The sequence below is a fragment of the Carlito syrichta genome, unplaced genomic scaffold, assembly GCF_000164805.1.
Source record: "Carlito syrichta isolate Samal-C Ts95f unplaced genomic scaffold, Tarsius_syrichta-2.0.1 Scaffold316006, whole genome shotgun sequence".
NCBI lineage: Eukaryota > Metazoa > Chordata > Mammalia > Primates > Tarsiidae > Carlito > Carlito syrichta.
Window position 1 is genome coordinate 234,440 of NW_007260102.1, and position 18,145 is coordinate 252,584.

Sequence of the window (18,145 nt, forward strand, 5' to 3'; positions counted from 1 at the left end):
CCCCTGTCCCAGCTTCTGACACCTAGCTAATAGTGGTCATGTTTCCCCTTGGAGGCTTATTTGGAAAAGACTTCTTAAGGTACAACAAATCAATTAGCATTGGAAGAAATGCAGCAGATAAGGTTAAAGTTCAAGTGCTAGGGGATGTGAAGGCACAAAACTTTCCTTTAGAAAGCTCAAAGGCAGATATGACAGTCTTTTGTCAAAGATTGCAGCAGCCAGAGGTTTCTGAAAGTGGTATGTAGCCTTTTGCTATCCTGTTTATCCCTGTGTTTGTCGCCTTAAACAGCCACTTTCCTACTTGGAACTTACTTTTGGCAACTGCTGGCAAAACAGGAAGTGATTTGAATAAAGTCTGTATTTATGACTTTGTGAACTTCAGTTTTTTGTTTGTTTGTTTGTTTGTTAGTTTTGAGTTGGAGTCTCACTCTGTTCAGTTTTAAAGCACGTTTTAGCAGTGGATTTGCTGTCCTGCCTTAGAACCTCTATTTCTTATAAAACAACTGTGTAGGGGTTAAAGTATCAGTGCAAAGTCCTGTGCAAATACTGACTCAGTAATGAGCTCTGTACACCAGCCTTTGGTTCATGTTAAATACAAAGCAAGCATAGTGGTTTTTTTTTTTTTTTGGATAGAAACTGATGGGGGTGGGGAGAGAAAGAGGGAACTGGGAAGAGAAAGAAGGGAAGTTAAATCTTGCTGCCCTCCCTGTCTTCCTGACAGAAAACCAAACATGGCATCTTCCATGAGGAGCTTGTTTTCTGACCACAGCAGATACGTTGAATCTTTTCGGAGGTTTCTCAGCCATTCCACGGAACACCAGTGCATGCAGGAATTCATGGACAAGAAGCTGCCAGGCATAATAGCAAGGTAACAAAAGGGACGTTTTTGTCAAAGGGACAAGCCTCAGACTCTCTGTGCGTCAGTGATAGATGGGTCGAGCTCAGCCTTGCAGGCTGGGCTCCGGGATAAGGGCGAGTTGCTGATAGCAGCTCCCCTACGCCCCTCCTCGGCCCCTCCTCGTTGCCCTGCCTTGCCTTTCTCCTGCAGTGCTTTGGTTTCACGTTTGCTTTAAACACTCAAAGGCTCCGATTTGTGGTGTATTTCCAGCAGCACAGAGATAAGGCTTAACCATTTGAAGGCACAAATCCATGTTCATTTGGGAGAAGATAAGATGCTAATCTCTAACTCAGATTTTTCAGCCCTCCTTCAAATTTTACATCTCAAAAAAGTCTCCAAGGGAGTCTGGCATGCTTTTCATTAGGAGCAAATATAAATAATTGCCAAATACTATTTGCCCCTGTAGATTGAGTGAGTGCCTTTCAGTTCTCATAATATCCGTTTAAATTCATTTTCTTTGTCCATTATTGTAGTTGTCACTCTCCCCCTTCCCAAAATTGTATTTTTCTTTCAACTTAATATTAGCAATGTGTCCCTGGGAAAAAAGAGCATTTTCCCATTATCACTGAAACTCACTAGTTTCTGTCCTTCTTGCAGATGCCTTTTTTTTTTTTTGATGATTAATGTGTTCAATTTGTGCCAGAACTGATAAGCATTATGAGAGTAACAGATTCCACATGCTAAAGATAATCAGATCACCTTTCTGGGGGTGAATTGCTGCAACTCATTCTGCTTCAGAAAATAATGATGGAAAACTGGTAAGAAATGACTGACTGTAGTTCCAATGTTCAAATAGCAAAAAACCTTGATATTCTATGTTTTGTTGGATTTTTCTATTGTAGGCCTGATATATATATATATATATATTTAACCAGGGCCATACTTCTGTCTGACCAGAGCCGGCATTGTTGGATATATTTGAAATTTCATTTCCCTTTCTATTCTACATGGTTCTGATTTTAAACACTAGTCTCTAAAATATTGAGTATTGTATAGTATACTTCTACTAATAAATATGCAACAGAATAAAGATGCAAAAATCAAAGCAAATAGCAAATACAGACAACTTTTTGTTTAGGAACTCATTATAGCTTACTTCTTTGGGTCTTTTTGCTCATTTCTAAAATTGAAGGGAACGAGTTAATTCCTCACTTCTTTTCCAGTATTAGAAGGTTGTGTTCATGTCTATAACTTAGCCAGATCCTTGGTTTTCTTCAGCCATGGAGTTTGGTTTGAAGACATACCGTGAATGGATATAAAATAGCGAATGATGGATGACTCCTTTTCTGTCTTTAAGTTTGTACAATTTAATAGGAAATATTAAATGTAAAATTTGTGAAGCTCTGAAGAATTTTTAAAGGCATACTAAGTTTGCAATTATCATAGTAATGTATAAAAAATGATATGAATCAAAGTGTCATTTATTAAGAAATTTTTCCTGAAGGTAATGCTTGAAATGAGATTTAGCTGAAGAGCCTTTAAACTGTTGCTTAACATTGTCTGTAAGTTAGGAAGACTGAAAAGCAATTCATATTCTCTTTGTGTAAGAGCAGAGTTTGCTGAGTGGGTAGCTCATAGTAAATGGGTGTGGACTCATCTGTAAATTAGGTGTGGACTCAGCTTACTTTTTTATTTTCTTAAAGCAAGACGTGCTTATATTTTAAAGTCAAATGGTTTCTAAAACACCTATAATAACAACAACAGTAACAACAAAAATAGTAATCCCTTGCCCTACCCGTTCCATTTCTTTCAACACTTTGGAATATTTTAGCTGCTTTTCATAAAATTTTCTTTCATAGTTCTAAATAGCATGTTATTCTTCTGTTTCTTCATTTTGCTGTATTAAAAAAGTTATATAAACATACATAATTCCCACCCTATCATATCACTGTATTTATGTCAAAATTTGGGTTAAACAACTTGAGGGTTTATATTATTTTGTCCATGTACATATCATTCATAATTGAACAACTTACATTTCCTTTCATGTATAGCTTTTCAGTTTCTCTAGAGTTGACTATTGCCTTGATTTTTAGTTTCTTTTCTTAGTTTTCTATTGCCTGTTACTATTTTGACCCTCAAGCAGATATAGTAATCTTCTCTTACTATATTCAAGCATATCAAGAAAACTGTTCATTTATTTTCCCACCAAAATATCTTTTCTGAAGCCCTCTATTTGTTTGATTATTTTTTTAATACAGTCTGGGAAGATTTTTGGCCTGCTGAACTATTAATGAGATAATTTATTTCAGTTTCTGGAAATTCTCTTCTTCCTTCTGTATTTGATTCCCTGATATTCTGCATTTCATGCCGTTCATTTCTTGGTTTCCTCGGCCTTTATTTATTTTGTTTTGTCTTTTGAACCAACTCTTTATGAGTTTTAAGGTTTACTGGGAGGTAAACTTTTTGAGACTTTGTATGTTTTAAAATACCTTCTTTCAATACGCATACTAGTTAGACAGTTTGACTGGATATAGAACTCTGTGCTGAAAATGATTTTGTATCATAGATTTAAAGGTACTTTTCCAATGTCTTTTAGCTATTAGAGTTGCTGTTAAGAAATCAAATGTCATTCAAATTCCTCATCTTTGGCTTGTGACATTTACATTGTTATTTGTTTTGTTTGATCTCCCCTCATTTGAAGTTTTTAAGATCTTCTCCTTATTGCTAATATTCTGAAATTTTAAAATACCAAGTTATGGGGTGGGTCTTTTTTTTTTTCACCCATTTTGTGAATATTCCCAGGGTCATTTTAATTGAGATTTATATGCTTAAGTTCTGGGAAACTTTGGTATTAGTTAATCATTCCTCTCCTCTCTTTCCTTTTTCTGGAATCTTTATTCATCAAATGCCAGGCCTCCTGGATTGATTCCCTAATTTTCTTCTACTGCCAGTTTGTTACAACTTTATCTTTTTTTTTTTTTGAGTTGGAGTCTCACTCTGTCACCAAGACTGAAGTGCAGTGGCCGCTCCCAGCCACTGCAGCCTCGGCCTGCTGGGCTCCGGTGATCCTTCCACCTCAACCTTCCGAGTAGCTGGAACTGTAGGCACACGCTACTACGCCCGGCTGATTTTTTGATTTATTGTAGAGATGAGGTCTCGCCAAGTTGCCCAGGCGGGTCTTGAACCCGCAGGCTCAGGCAATCCACTCACCTCAACCTCCCAAGGCACAGGATTACAGGCTGAGCCACTGAGCCCGGCTACAACTTTATCTTTTAGCTTATCTATTAATGTTTAACTATTATATTTTTAATTTCCAATAATGTTCCTTTTTTATAGAACCTTTTTTATCATTTCCAGATGTAATACCTTTTCTTTTCTATTAAAAAATGTCTCTCTGCTCTTTGCATGTGTTTTCTGAGTTCTTGTTTTCTGTTCAACTTAGTCTGATTCTTATGTGAGGGAAGCTTCCTAAGTGCCTGATGAGCCTTGGTCATCCATCCATTCAAATAACGAGGCACTAAAAAGTTGATCCTCTTTGGGTTGTAGGGGCAGGGTTCGCTCAGCAAGTAGTTCATTGTATAATTGAGTGAAGACTTAGCTTTTTCTGGGAGATTCTCCAGATGTCACTGATAAACAGTAAGTTTATCACTGAAATGATTTGTTTCCCCACAAAAAAATTCTTCATGTATTCTTCCACCAATATGTAGGTGGAAGGTTGGCTAGGGGTTGGAAGAGGTTATGGTATATAGCTATAAATAGTAAAGTTTGTTATTGTTGTGGTATATGCAAAGCATTTACATCCTTGTTGAAAAATAGTGTTTTTAATATTATTAGTTATCATTATAATATATGAAATGAGAGTAATACTAATTTCTAACTCATATAGGAGTTGTGAGGATGCAGTTAGTTCACATAAACCACTTAATTATGCCTAGAATGGTAATAATTGCTAACATATGTTGAGTGCTTGTCACGTGGAGATACAATTTCTAAAAGATTTGCATGAATTAAATTATTGAATCCTCACAATGACTCTATGAGTTAGATACAATTATTGACAATCCTGTAAGGTAGGTGGTATCATTATTTTATTTCGCAGAGATGTCAAATAATGCACAAGGTAACATACCATTAAACTGGGATTTCAGCCTAGATGCTCTGCTCTGCAGTCCCACTATGCTAGATATAAGCAATTGAAAAATGAACAAAAGATATCATTAGAAATGGATGTATTAGGACTCAGGATTATGAGCTGGAAGATAATTAGAACTGAGGGAGACAACTCATGTATATGTATTCTTGACTCTAGCCTTTCCAGCTTCCTGTAGAACCCTGCTTTGACCTGTGTTTTCATCCTGTTACTCTTTGTGGCTCTTTCAATGTAGTCAAAACACAGACTTGTTCACCATCTCACAGTCCAAACACACACAACCCTCTTTTCCACCCACAGTTCCCTTCTATTCTAGCAGTCATCTCGTTTCCTTCTCTCTCTTTCATTCTGTTTCAATGGTCTTTAGAACTGTTTTCTCTCTTTTTTGGCTTTGCTCTTGAATCCCATTGTCATCTGACTGGTCCTCAACCTTTTTTTAAAACTGCTGTTATCAAAGACATTCATATTGTCAACTTGATGGAGTTTTTTTCTTCAGTGTGTCCCTTGCTGCTTTTGCCTCGACTGATGGCCCTCTATGTCTTCATTCTTCTAGCACCTCTCTGTGCTTTATTCCTTTCCTTCTTGTTTCCTTTGTGTATTCCTCACAATCCAGTGACCTTGAAAAGTTGGAATTGCATTGTCATCCACCACTCTTCCAATTCTTTGCAATATCTTTGAGTGGTGGAATCTATTCTCCTAATATTGACCATTTCTTTATGATGATAATTCTCTAACATACATCATTGTTCCTGATCGCTCTCCTATCTAGCTTAAATCTTGCATATCCAAATGTCTGCTGATTCCGATTTATTTTTTAAAAACTGACAAAAAACAAATTTGCTGCCAAACTGTATTATTCAACTTCCTTTTTGACACCACCTTTTGCCCAGTCATCCAAGCTGGAAACAGGGCAGTTATTATGTACTCACATTTTTTTCTGACCTCTTCATGTCATTCTAAAAGCAAGTCCTACCGACTTATTTCCCAATCCATCTACTCCACTCTATTTCCAGGACTAGTGCCATAATTCAGGGCTTTATTATCTCACATTTCAACTTGAAAACAAAGTGGTATCTTATCTATTTCTATAAACTCAGTGCCTAGGATGGGCACATAATAAGTGTTTAATAATCATTTGCTTATTAAAAGGATGGTAGAAAGAAGTAAGGAGAGAAAACAGACCACCTTAGCCTTTCCCTCATATATACAATTAATGGTTTATTATATCATCAGACTCAAAGGTCTACTTTTTCTGTTCTTATTCTCCAAGCAATCTCAAAACAAAAAAACAAACAAAAAACAACAACAGCAAAAAACTTGTTTTCTACCTCTGAGAGGTTCTTGTTGTTTCTAAGTCTCCCAGTGGAATACAACCGATATTTTAAAATATGTTCTAAAGATAGCAATATAACTACTGATATGATTGGGACCTTTCATCCTGGTTTAGTTTTTGTTCATTGTATTTTTAGTATGTTCTCTTCAACTAGACTAAATAATCAGATTTTACAAAGCATATAACACATTTTTCTTAAACTGCTTTTTTCTTTTTTTTTCAGGATTGGAGACACAAAACCAGAAATTAAGATTCTGAGCATAGGCGGAGGGGCAGGTATGAATAACACATTTTTATAATTTGTATTTCATTTCAAACATCATACTGTGTGATGGCAATATTGTTCATTTTTTAGAAAAGCTATTTTCCTTTGCTTTTGGAAGAGATCAGCTTATTAAAACTAGTAATACCTCTTCAACTAAGATTAATAACTCCATATATTTATAAGATTTAGGACATTAGCCTTTATTACTATCTGTAATGCAAAATAAGAGGTGTGACTTTCTTATTCTTTTGATAAATGAAAAAACAAATAGTATAACTTTGAAGATAACTTTTATCCAAAATGATTTAAATGCTCACAGAAAGGGAAAATTTCCTAAGAAGCTTGTGCTACTTAAAGTATGGTCCATGGACTGGTTACTGGTTTGAAAACTGTTATTGGTCTATGTGGAGATTAGAAATCTGCATTGGAATGTAAATTGATGCACAAGTCTCTTCACTAAGAAAGTCTCACTATGGGAAAAAATAATATGTTTAATGACATTGCTAATTTACACTACCGTGAACCCATTCTTTGAATGACCCTGGCCTAAACCATTGCCTTCCTCTGACTGAGTTCCAAAACTGCCCTCTATGCATTCAAAATACTTTTAACCCCCACTTCGTAAGCATGTCCTGATCTCATTACTCTTAGAGCCACTGCTTTTCATTCTAGGGGAAAATGGAAAGTCTGAAAAAGATGGTTGACATGGGTGACTCTATCCCAAATAACTGTGTGATCTTGGCTAAAACATCAGTAAAATGAGAGTAATGAATTTTATGTCATAGGATTGTTGTGAGAATGATATAGATAACAGTTAAAAAGTGCTTAGAACATTGTTATTGCTTCTAGAAGGGGAAGGCTTTTCCCTTCTGCAAATATACAAGTTTCATGTCAAGATTTTGCCTCATGTCAAACTCCCGAATAGTGATTACATTATTTTCAAGTTGCTAGTCATCTGGAAGTTTGAGTTAATACATGAATATGTAAATATATGTCTTTATTTAGTTATTATTTTCTTTTGTCAGAAGGGACTTAGTATTAATAACAGTTATCACTTGGTATGTACCAAGTGGTAATCTCTTGAGTCTTTTAAATATACATATATCTAATATAATTTCTAGTGTGCAATGAGCGAGTTGACTTGTGGCTCATATTAACACAAAGATAACCAAGAGTCCTCTAATGAAATGGGATAACCAGTTTTTAAAGTCTTGATTTATTCATTTTTAATAAAATACACAGTAGTATAGTGTAATAAGGACTAATCCTTGAAATCAGTTTGCTTTATTATCATATTTCACCCAAAAAATAGAAACCAACAAAGACACATAATGAAGGGTTTTATCACGAACAATACAGTGCGTGTTTAAGCTAAAATACTTTATTATTGTTTACAGATACCTTAAGCTCCCCCAAATTATAAAAGTGATGAATTGCCCAAGAGTTTCCTATTAATTCATTTAACCAACAGTCCTTTTTAGTGTATTTTGCATATGAGTTTCAGGCAACAAACAGGCAATGAGACTATAATTTGATAGTGTCACTTGTGCTTGGACAAAAAGAGAAGCCCTATAAGAAAAAGTAATTAAAAACAATCTCTATCATGGCCAATTTAATTGACCTTTTAATATAAAGTTAATTGAATTTCTAAAGCAAATTTATCCAGATGCTTATAAGCTATCTGGAGAAAGGAACATTTGGCCCGCACAGTGATTCCTTACATAAAGGAACACATAGAAGCTAATATACAGAACTTATCAAAATAAAGGGAACAACTCTGGAGTTCTTCTGACTGAGCCCTAACATTGCGTTAATAACAAGCTCTGCCTTGGGGGAGAATGTGGGTGCCCTTTAAGGTCATTCTTTGTAAGAAATCAATCAGAAATGTAAGAACTCCAAGAAATAGTTAAGCTATGGATACTTAACTTTTACTACTCAAGTAAGTTATAGGAAAGCAAAATCAATGCATTTAAAATCCCTAGGTTTAGGTGCCCCTAGCTTGAAAGAGCAGCATTTTTAGGGGAGAGCACGTTCTCCTTCAGTTGGAGTGCTCATCTAGCATCTGGGAGATGGTCATCTAATAACCTGTGATAGCCTACTGCAAGCATCATACGAAAGTACAATATATGACAGAGAGGAACTTCTATGCTCATCTTAGAGAAACAGTCCCACCACATGTGTTATGATCTACAGTATGCCTGTGCCTTGAGTATCCTTCCAAATCAGTCATTAAACTCCAGTCCCTGGCAAATGAGGCTATTGGTCCTGTCCCATCTTTGCACGTGGCTCCCATAATGCATCTCATAAGGTCCCACTTCTGTCTTAATTTACCAGCCTTTCTGGTTTGACTTCCTAGATGTTTCTCTTCTTGGTTGCCCAGACACCTGCAGATCATTTTCTGCCATGTCTTTGGTATAAATATTCTCTCTGCATTCATAACGATGCTCTCACTTCTCCCACCACAATTGAAAAATATACCAAAGCAAACACATCGAAAGCTTCCCTGAATGAAATTGCTGTTTTTATAGCATTTAGCGTTCATGTTCTTTGGGGCCCAATTTTCTTTTCTTTTCAGAAACATGAGCCAGGAAGGGGCACATATGGCCCCATCAGCCTGTCTTCTTTAGAGGCTTGTGTTTGCTAGGAGTGAGTTACCATAGTTTAAGAGAGAATGTAAGGTTTTGGAAAAGGTGTTTGTCACTTGAGTTTAGCAATTATTAGGACTCTGAACAATTAAAAGCAAACAAACAAAAGGAAAATCAATGGCAAACTCTTTGGTGTAGTATAAGTCATCTACTACATCAGTAAAGAACAACTAATAAGCAGCACTGTTATCCATAGATTCTACATTCTAATGTTAGGAAAATATGTGAAATAAATGTTACATGAACCCAATGGAAAGAAAGGAAGTTAGGAGGGAAACAAGACAAAACAGAAACACAGACCCTGTAGCTTTTACAAAGTCTGAACTAAGAATTATAAGCTATGTATGGTTGTATGCACATGTGCATGAGTTTGTGAGCTTTCATGAAGCACAAGGAGCAGCCAGGATTGCTTTATTCATGGTCTCGAAGTATTTATATCATGTTAATTTCAGTAATTGTTTTTAGGTTTTGAGAGTCATGCATTATATTCTAAATCTCATAGTTTTTGGTTCATCTTCAACATTGATGCTTCCTAAAATTAAACCACTCAATGGAGCTTCATTATTATTCAGCTTTTCACAAGTGTTGCCTTTGTGCTAGATGGTACTTGGGAAATAAGAAAGCCATATTCTTTTTAGTAAGAGAGAATGCTATTAATTTATAGTGCATATATTTATGCCTGAAAAAAATGTTCCAGAAAGCAGTAATGGGCAATGTGTTCTCCTTGCTCTGGGCTCTGCTTAAAGGAGAATAATTTTATCTGTCCCACTGTTTAGTTCTTATGTTCAAATGCCAGAAAATCTTATAAAGGTTAGATGGGACTCTAACTAAAATAATCATATTTAATCCAGCTAATTGCCCATTACTGCTTTCTGGAACATTTTTTCAGGCATAAATATATTCACTGTACATTAATAGCATTCTCTCTTACCAAAAAGAATATGGCTTTCTTATTTTCCAAGTACCATCTAGCACAGAGACAACACTTATTAAAAGTTGAGTAATAATAAAGCTCCATTGTGTGGTTTAATTTTAGGAAGCATCAGCATATACAAACTCAATTGCTATGCCATATAGAATATAATTATATATATGTTTATAGATAATTTTTTCATTCAATCAAGCAACTCACATATGAAGCAGAAGTGTTATCAGCACTCTCATAATTTTTGGGGAGGTAATAATTTTGCTGCCATATGTTGAGAGCAGTTGGGTGGTTTTCTTGTTCTGCAGCATGTAATCATAGCATTCCTAGGGAGACTGAAAAATAAAAGAACATTTAGAGACCATCAACATTCTCTTTACAAATTAGAAATCTGAGGACCATCAAGGCAGAACAAAACTGAGTTCTCTTGAACTGAGTTTAGTACAATCCAGCAAATTGTACTAAACAGATTTAGTAGTTAATTATTTACTTGGCAAAGGAGAGATTATGTCCTTTGCAATGAATAGCTATTTGAAAATCTAATCTTATCAGATTATTAATCTTGTCTCCTTTCATAAATGACATGTTAAGGTGACACAGAAGTTTAATACTTTAAGCTAGTTGGACAGCAGTATAATGAATATAATTAGAGTGGGAAGCGGTAGGGCCATTGTGTCAGGCTTAGAAACCAGGAGGTGGCAGGAAGCAAAGGTTAATGCTTTCCAATGATCCAGAGTAAACCAACAGAGCAGATCAACAAATTAAGAATGTCTGAGAAAATATAGGAAACTTAAATTTTCCTTAAATTTTGAATTTGAATGTGCTTATTGCCGTCTTCAGATATTTCGTGTTAAACAAACTACAGAATATTTGCCCACATAAAACCAATGACTGAAAGATCCAGAGTGATTTCTTACCTCATTATAAGAACTTGTCAATGATTAAACCTGTCCATAAATGGAAATTAACTTCCATTTCTTGGGAGATAAAGTGTTATCTGCCAGTCTAAGAGTGTCAGCATAGGTTGGAAAAATACTTCAGATATGTTAGGGAAGGGACTCAGACACTGATTTCTTGGGTGTGAGACATTAAAAGTGCTTTCAGTACTGAAATCTATGGTTTTATGAGTAATATTCTAGAAAAAAGTAGGATTGTCTTCAGAGTGGAGTGGTTACCACCATGTTTGTTGTATTGAGGAAGTGAAATTCTAATAGGGCTTCTAGACATGCAGGCAATTTTTAGATTGGATTTTAATTATTTTTAACTTAAAATGAGTAAGAACTAGTTTGCTCATGTTACTACATTATTAGAAGGACACAGACTCTAATGATAAACTAATCTACAGGATTTAGGACTGTCATTAGATAGTCTTTTGAAGTTTAAATAACCATAGTTTGAAGCCTATGCTGTTAAAGGCATTTTCAACTATATAGTGAAAAAATAAACTAGCTTTCATATATAATTTCACCAAAATAGCTTACCTCATTGTCAGTGAACAGAGAAGTATTGTTAAACACAGATACATTACAGATTTGAGGGAATGGAACACAGTGCTGTAAGACTGGAGCCATTGTCATTAAAAGCAGAGTAAACAAGATTGTTTTAGTTAATTCAATAAGGCTTGAAACAGAGAAACAAAGAATAATGAGCAAAGTGAAAACAAAACTATCACTGTTTACAGATTAAATGACTACATACTTTGAAAAGCAAATAAACTCAGTTGTAAAGTCTTCGAATTAATAGGAATGCAGTAATGGCTTTCCACAGGTAAAATAGATAAAATGCAACGTGGTAGATCCTCATTGTGTTTTGTTGTTGTTGTTGTCAACATTTTAGTGTTTTTAATTCCCCATTTCGATTATTAGTCCACAGCATGTGTTTATCTGTAATTTTTCTGAAGGACAATTTTGTATCTTGTCAGTTTTTGTGCCATTTTGGTGCATAGTCTCTTAATTAGTGAATAGATTTCCACTTGACATTCACACTGAATAAAATTTTGCAATCTAATACACACAGTCATGCAACTCTGGTGTACTTATATATAGTTATATATTATAACTATAGTTATAGTTATATATTATAATGTTATATATAGAATATACATAAAATAAACTATATATAAAATTATATTTCCACATGAAATATTTATTTACATGTTTTTCACATATAAATGTATATATAAAATACAGATATATATATTTTATATAAATATATAATTTTCGTTTATGTATATTATATATGAAAGGTTAATAGTTAAATCAATTATTCTGTATGTCCCCATTTAAAATAATGTAGCCATTACAAATAACACATTCAAGTAAATTCTGATATATTTATAGTTTAACTGTCAAGTGAGAAAAACAAAATAATTTATATGCATAATGATCCTACCTGGAGAGATTAAACAATATTATTTACTTGAAGGGGAAGAAAAAAGCTTCAGAGGATATATACCAAAGTGTCAACTTTGATGTTTATTTTTTACTTTACAAGTTTCTCTATGTCTCAAGTTTTCTACATATTAACTTATAGTCAGAAGCAGGAAAAATGAACCCAATTAAAACAATAGTTTTATACATGAGAGATAATGGTAGGGGCTAGATGGCTTATTTTGTATCTCCTTCAGTAAAGTAACTGAAATCCAAAGCACTGTACTGACACATGTATTTTTCTGACTATATCTCTTCAGAAGATTTTGATTTGCCTGTAACAGTATTACACCTGTAAAAATACTTTAAGAGCAATCCCAGTTATGTTGTATAGATTAGCAGGAGATTTCCTTTGGAGCCCATAGGTTCTCCTGTGCCTGGCCCAAGTAATTTTATCCATAAGGAGGGTGAGGATGATATTCATCAAGAGGATGGTGGTTGTCTTCTGTTCCTTGAGGTACTGGATGTTTTCTGTTGATTATTTCCTGTTTCTTTCTCCACAAGGATGGCAGGCTGTTAGAGTCTTTTTCTCACACCACAGTATAAATGACTGGCAATTTTCTTCAGCAAGATTTTTGTTTTAATCACTATTAATGCTGCAGGCCGGTAAAGTGAAACTCAGATGAGAGAGTTATTTGAGAAAGAAAGAAAGAGACCTGGTGTTGATGAAATCACAACTACCACTCGATTATCTGGGACTACCCTTGCCAGTTGAAGCAGTTTCTTTAATAAGTCCTGTTTTTGCATAAGGAAGGCAGTAGAAAGCCATTCATTAAGATTAACTGAATAGAACGTTGAAACATTGCAATATTGTATGTATGGAATTCACTTGTCTTTCTATGTACAGAGGGTCCCCAACTTACGTTGGGTTGTTGTATGATGGTTTTGATTTTAGGATGGAGCGACAGAGATACATAACCAGTAGAAACTGTAGTTTGAATTTTGATCTTTACCTCAGCTAGCCATATGCAGTAACAATACTCTCTCATGATGTTAGACAGTTATCAGTCAGTTCACAGCATACTGTGTTGCAGAATTTTTAAAATATTGTGTTTTGTGTTAGCCCATTCCATTATATGTACAAAAAGATTTACAATACTTTTGATTTATGATGGGTTTGTCCGGAGTAGCCCCATCTGAAGTCAAGGAGTATTCATAGATGCTGAAGTAGAATTCAAGTATCTATGTAAGTTTTAACATGCATACATAGGGCTTCAAAAAATGTATACACATTTTAAGAAAAGAAAAAAACTGTATTAAAATTGTAGGTGAATACAAGTCACATTTGACTTCTGCAGTTACAAGACGTGCTCAAAGTGGTTGCCATTAGCATCCAGACACTTCTGATTATGGCAAACTAAAAGTAATACATAGATAATATCTCCTAAAATGTATATACATTTTTGGCACCCGTGGTATATTAAAAATTAAGGCAGCATTCAGTTTTTTCTGAAATGCCTGCTAAATATCTCTATACTCAGCAGTATCCTTTGAGGTATTTTCTCTAGATTTGTATTTTATAAAATATTTTGGTTGCATGACTTTTCTTAGGTTTCCCACAGTTGCAAAGCATTTAGACAGTAGCTTTCCTGGACCAAGGACCAGAAGACATACGAAAGCAAATGACAATTCCCTTTTGGCTCAGAATTTATATTTATAATCTCCTTCTGAGACCCTACAGCTATTTTAACATTTTACTCTTTTATTTTCATACAGACAGAACTGTTTCAATACCGAAGCACCCAGGGGAAAGAAAAGAGACAGAGAAAGAGAAAAGGAAAGAAAAGAAAATGTTTCATCAGGAATCTTCTATCTTTCATAGTGCAGTTCACAATCTGATTGTTCTTGCTCTGGTTGCAAACCCATAGCTAAAATTATTTTTCATCACCAAACACAGAGTTATCTGAGCAATCTTTCTTCCTAGAAACAATTTTTTTCCTGACTGATATTCTAGTAGAGGAAACAAAGATGATAACAATCTTAATGCAACATGTAATAGAATAAAATTTTTCCTGCTGATAATCGAAAGAATTCACATATATTTTGATATGAGAAATGAAGCAAGAAGACTGGAAAAGAATGGCAGAAGATATGGCCACTGTCTTTAATCCACCATTTTCTTGACCTGTAGATTTTCTCATTAGGGGAAGCTCCAGGGTTCTCGAGCTGGATTCATGTTTCATTTTATGTAGGATCAGTCAGAAGGACAAGCCAGATATCATGAATACATATGAGTGCTCTTCCAAATCATCATTTTATTATCGAACTGCCTGTTTAGAAAGGCAAATCTTCATTTCCCTCATTCCTAGTCTCCTTCAGTCCTCTTTTAAATGTCATCTTTTCCATGATGCTTACAACTACCCAACTGAAAATTGCAACCCACCCCCCACTTTCCTTTTGTTGCTTTGGCTTTCTTCATGGGACTTATCACCATTCATGAAAGTTGGATGTTTTTGCCTTTTTAATTTGTTGCTATATCTTCAGTGGTTAAAGCCTGGCATTTAGTAGATATTTGTTGAATTAATGTATAACAGCTTCAATTTATTGAGTACTGTATATCATGAACTTTGGTAAATTATCTCCAGTTAATGCCTCTAACCCTTACAATGCCCTTAACCCTGTAACATAGACCATATTGGCTTAATTTACACATATGCAATTTAGAGGACAGGGATATCAACGCATTTGTATAAGATAATTCTGGTGCATAATGAATTTGAGTTTTGTCTAGCCTTTTAAGTTTTCCTTTGAATATTTGTTTATTTTTCCATTTTTAATTATATGACTTTTTATTTTAAAAGTAAATGCAACATTTCTCTACTATCTTTATTAAATGTATCCTTGAAGTTCAGAGAGTAGAAAAGAGTTTTCTGGAAAATAAGATACTCCCTTTTATCTTGTTTTTGAACTTTTTATAAGTTCTACTGTCAGAGATCTCAATTAAATATTCCTCATTAAATATAGGTATGATGTATTTAAAATATGGCTCATATCAAGCAACATATTATAACCACAAATGTATTCGACTTTAAAATTAAGTAAAACATTCAATACAGCCTAGAACAGACACATATGAGCTCTAAACCCAGGTCTAATTTTTCCTAAAGCCCATGGTTTTCCTCTTATATTTCAAAACCTCAACCACAAGTATCATGAAGAATCTGCCTAATTGCTCATAATTATGTTAGAGAAAGTTCAAGAACAGGAGTATTCCACCTTTTGACTTCCCTGGGCAGTACTGAGTAAAGAGGAATTATTTTGGGCCACACATAAATAATATAATATAGTTAGTTTATATGCATAATAAGACATTTTGTTTTTCAATATTTTTTATTACAAAGTTCAGAGAAGTAAAAACAATAAAAACTAATAGAAAACTTGCCAGGTGCAGTGGCTCAAGCCTATAATCCCAGCATTTTGAGAGGTCGAGGCGAGAGGACTGCCTGAGCCCAGGGGTATTGTCAAATTTGGTGAGGCCTTGTCTCTACAATGAATCAAAAAATTAGCCAGGCATGGTAGTGTGCACCTGTAGTTCCAGCTACTTTGGAAGGCTGAGGTGGAAGGATGGCCTGAGCCCAGAAGGTCAAGGCTGCCGCGGCCATGAGTGTACCACTGCATTCCTGCCTGGGCGACAGAGTGAGACTCCAACTCAAAAAAAAAAAAAAAAAACGGAAACTAGTGGGAAACTTGACCTTGTTTTTGTAAAACTAAATCTATCAACGTCTGGTTCAATGGAAATGGTTGTAATTCTTATGAGTTCACAAGGTGCTCATCAGAAATGCTTGTTCAAATTTTGCTTGTTTGAATGTTTGTCTTTGTGTGCTTCTTAATCAAAAACAGCTGCTCACAAATATATGTGCTGACAAAAAAGCAATGTCATGAATAAGGCATGACTGTGAACTTAAAAAATGGAACTACATATGGGACCATGAAGAAAATAAACACTAAAAAACACATGATATTAAAAGATTTTGTAGGCCTGCATTACTAGCTATCTTGGGCCACATGCTGTCCGTGGGCTACAGATTGTACATACTTGTCTAAAGTAAGTGATCCAAACCAGAACGAGACACAGTAGGATACACAGAGTAGCCCAAGGGTTCTGTCCTCCACAAAGTGTTTTCTGTTCTCCTCCATGGCTGTCTCTTTCCTTTCCATACTATAGCCAATAACTCTTCCATTGTACTTTCCATTGTTTGCCTTACAGAGTTCTGTTATGATACTGTGATATTTTTTGCACTTAATGTGTTATATGTCTTCTATTTCCTATCTGTACATTTTTTATTCATTTCTTTATCATGTATTTTCTATGATATATATTGTAGGAGAGGAAAAAATAATTTTTCCCCTGAACCTTTCCAAGTCCTTAGCTGAAATGGCCCCCTGAGTCAAAAGACAGATTAACACAAAATAAACAAACACATTATTAATGTGTGCAATGCTCATTATATGGAAGAAAGCTCAGTGAAAAGTAGCTCAAAGCAGTGACTTAGGACTCTGGCTTATATAATGCCTCCCACAAAGAACAATACATTTGTGGGGAAATAACAGGACAAGGGAAAGTGATTTTAGATTTCCAAGGTCAGGAAACTATGGGAAGGTAAATATATGGGTGGAAACTATGAGTAAGATTTGTTTGCAGATTCATTTGTTGCAGTCTCTGGCTTGGTCAGTCTAGAGTAATCACAAGTAAAGGAGAATTTATATCCTGCCTTTAAACAGAAAAGAGGGGAGAATAGGGAGAGCTTTTCCTCCATTTGCTTCTTCTTAGTTGCCTTTAGCTCAAAAATAATTTTCTTGCCAAATAGGTATGGTGTGGCCTATTCTGGCTTCCTTCAATACATTACTCATTTTCTTGCATTTGTCACTGAGTACTATACTCTGAAGAGTCATCTGTATTGCTAGGTACTCATCTAATCAAAGAATTCTGACTGTTGCAGAATACCTAGCATTGTGCAATCACCACAGTTTTTCTGTCCTATAAATATATCCTCAACCCCCTTCTATCTCAGGCAATACCGTAGTGGATATCCTGGTGCAATTTCTCCTTATAGGAGATATTGTGAGAATTTTCTTTGAATTATGTATTTGTATTACATTCCAAATTCAGAATTCCTGGGTCATAGGTTATGTATATATGTAATTGGAATAAGTATTACCAAATTAGTCTCCATTAGTGACTGCGCCAGTCTATATCTTCAGCAGTTAGATGAAACTTTCTCCATCTGAATATCCCTGATAGCACTTAGCATTCTCTAACTTTCTGATGTTTTGCAAATACAATAAGCATAATGTGATATTGAATTGCCATTTTAATTTTCAACTCTTTGATTATTAATGAGTTTGAGCAATGTTAATGTGCCTATTAACTTAAAAAATATGTATATCAACCCAATACTTTGGGCATTTCCTGGAATATGATAGATCCTTAGTAGATACGTGATTGAAAGAAATGTATTATAGCATGTCATATTTCCAGACTAGTCTTAGGTTTTGGTTTTCGGTACTACCTGGTTATGTTAAAAATCTGAGCAATACCGGCTTGGTGGCTCAGCCT

At 34.9% G+C, this 18,145-nt stretch overlaps 1 protein-coding gene across 1 annotated transcript in view; it reads left to right on the top strand.

Annotated features, from left to right (window-relative positions):
• Positions 1-531: 531 nt before the first annotated feature.
• HNMT (histamine N-methyltransferase) overlaps positions 532-18,145 on the top strand; it is a 42,897-nt gene continuing 25,283 nt past the window's right edge. The window contains exons 1-2 of the mRNA XM_008073679.2: positions 532-868; positions 6,548-6,600. Of these exons, the coding sequence (XP_008071870.1) occupies positions 558-868; positions 6,548-6,600 (364 nt within the window). The 5' untranslated portion in view covers positions 532-557. The remainder of the gene's footprint in view (positions 869-6,547; positions 6,601-18,145) is intronic.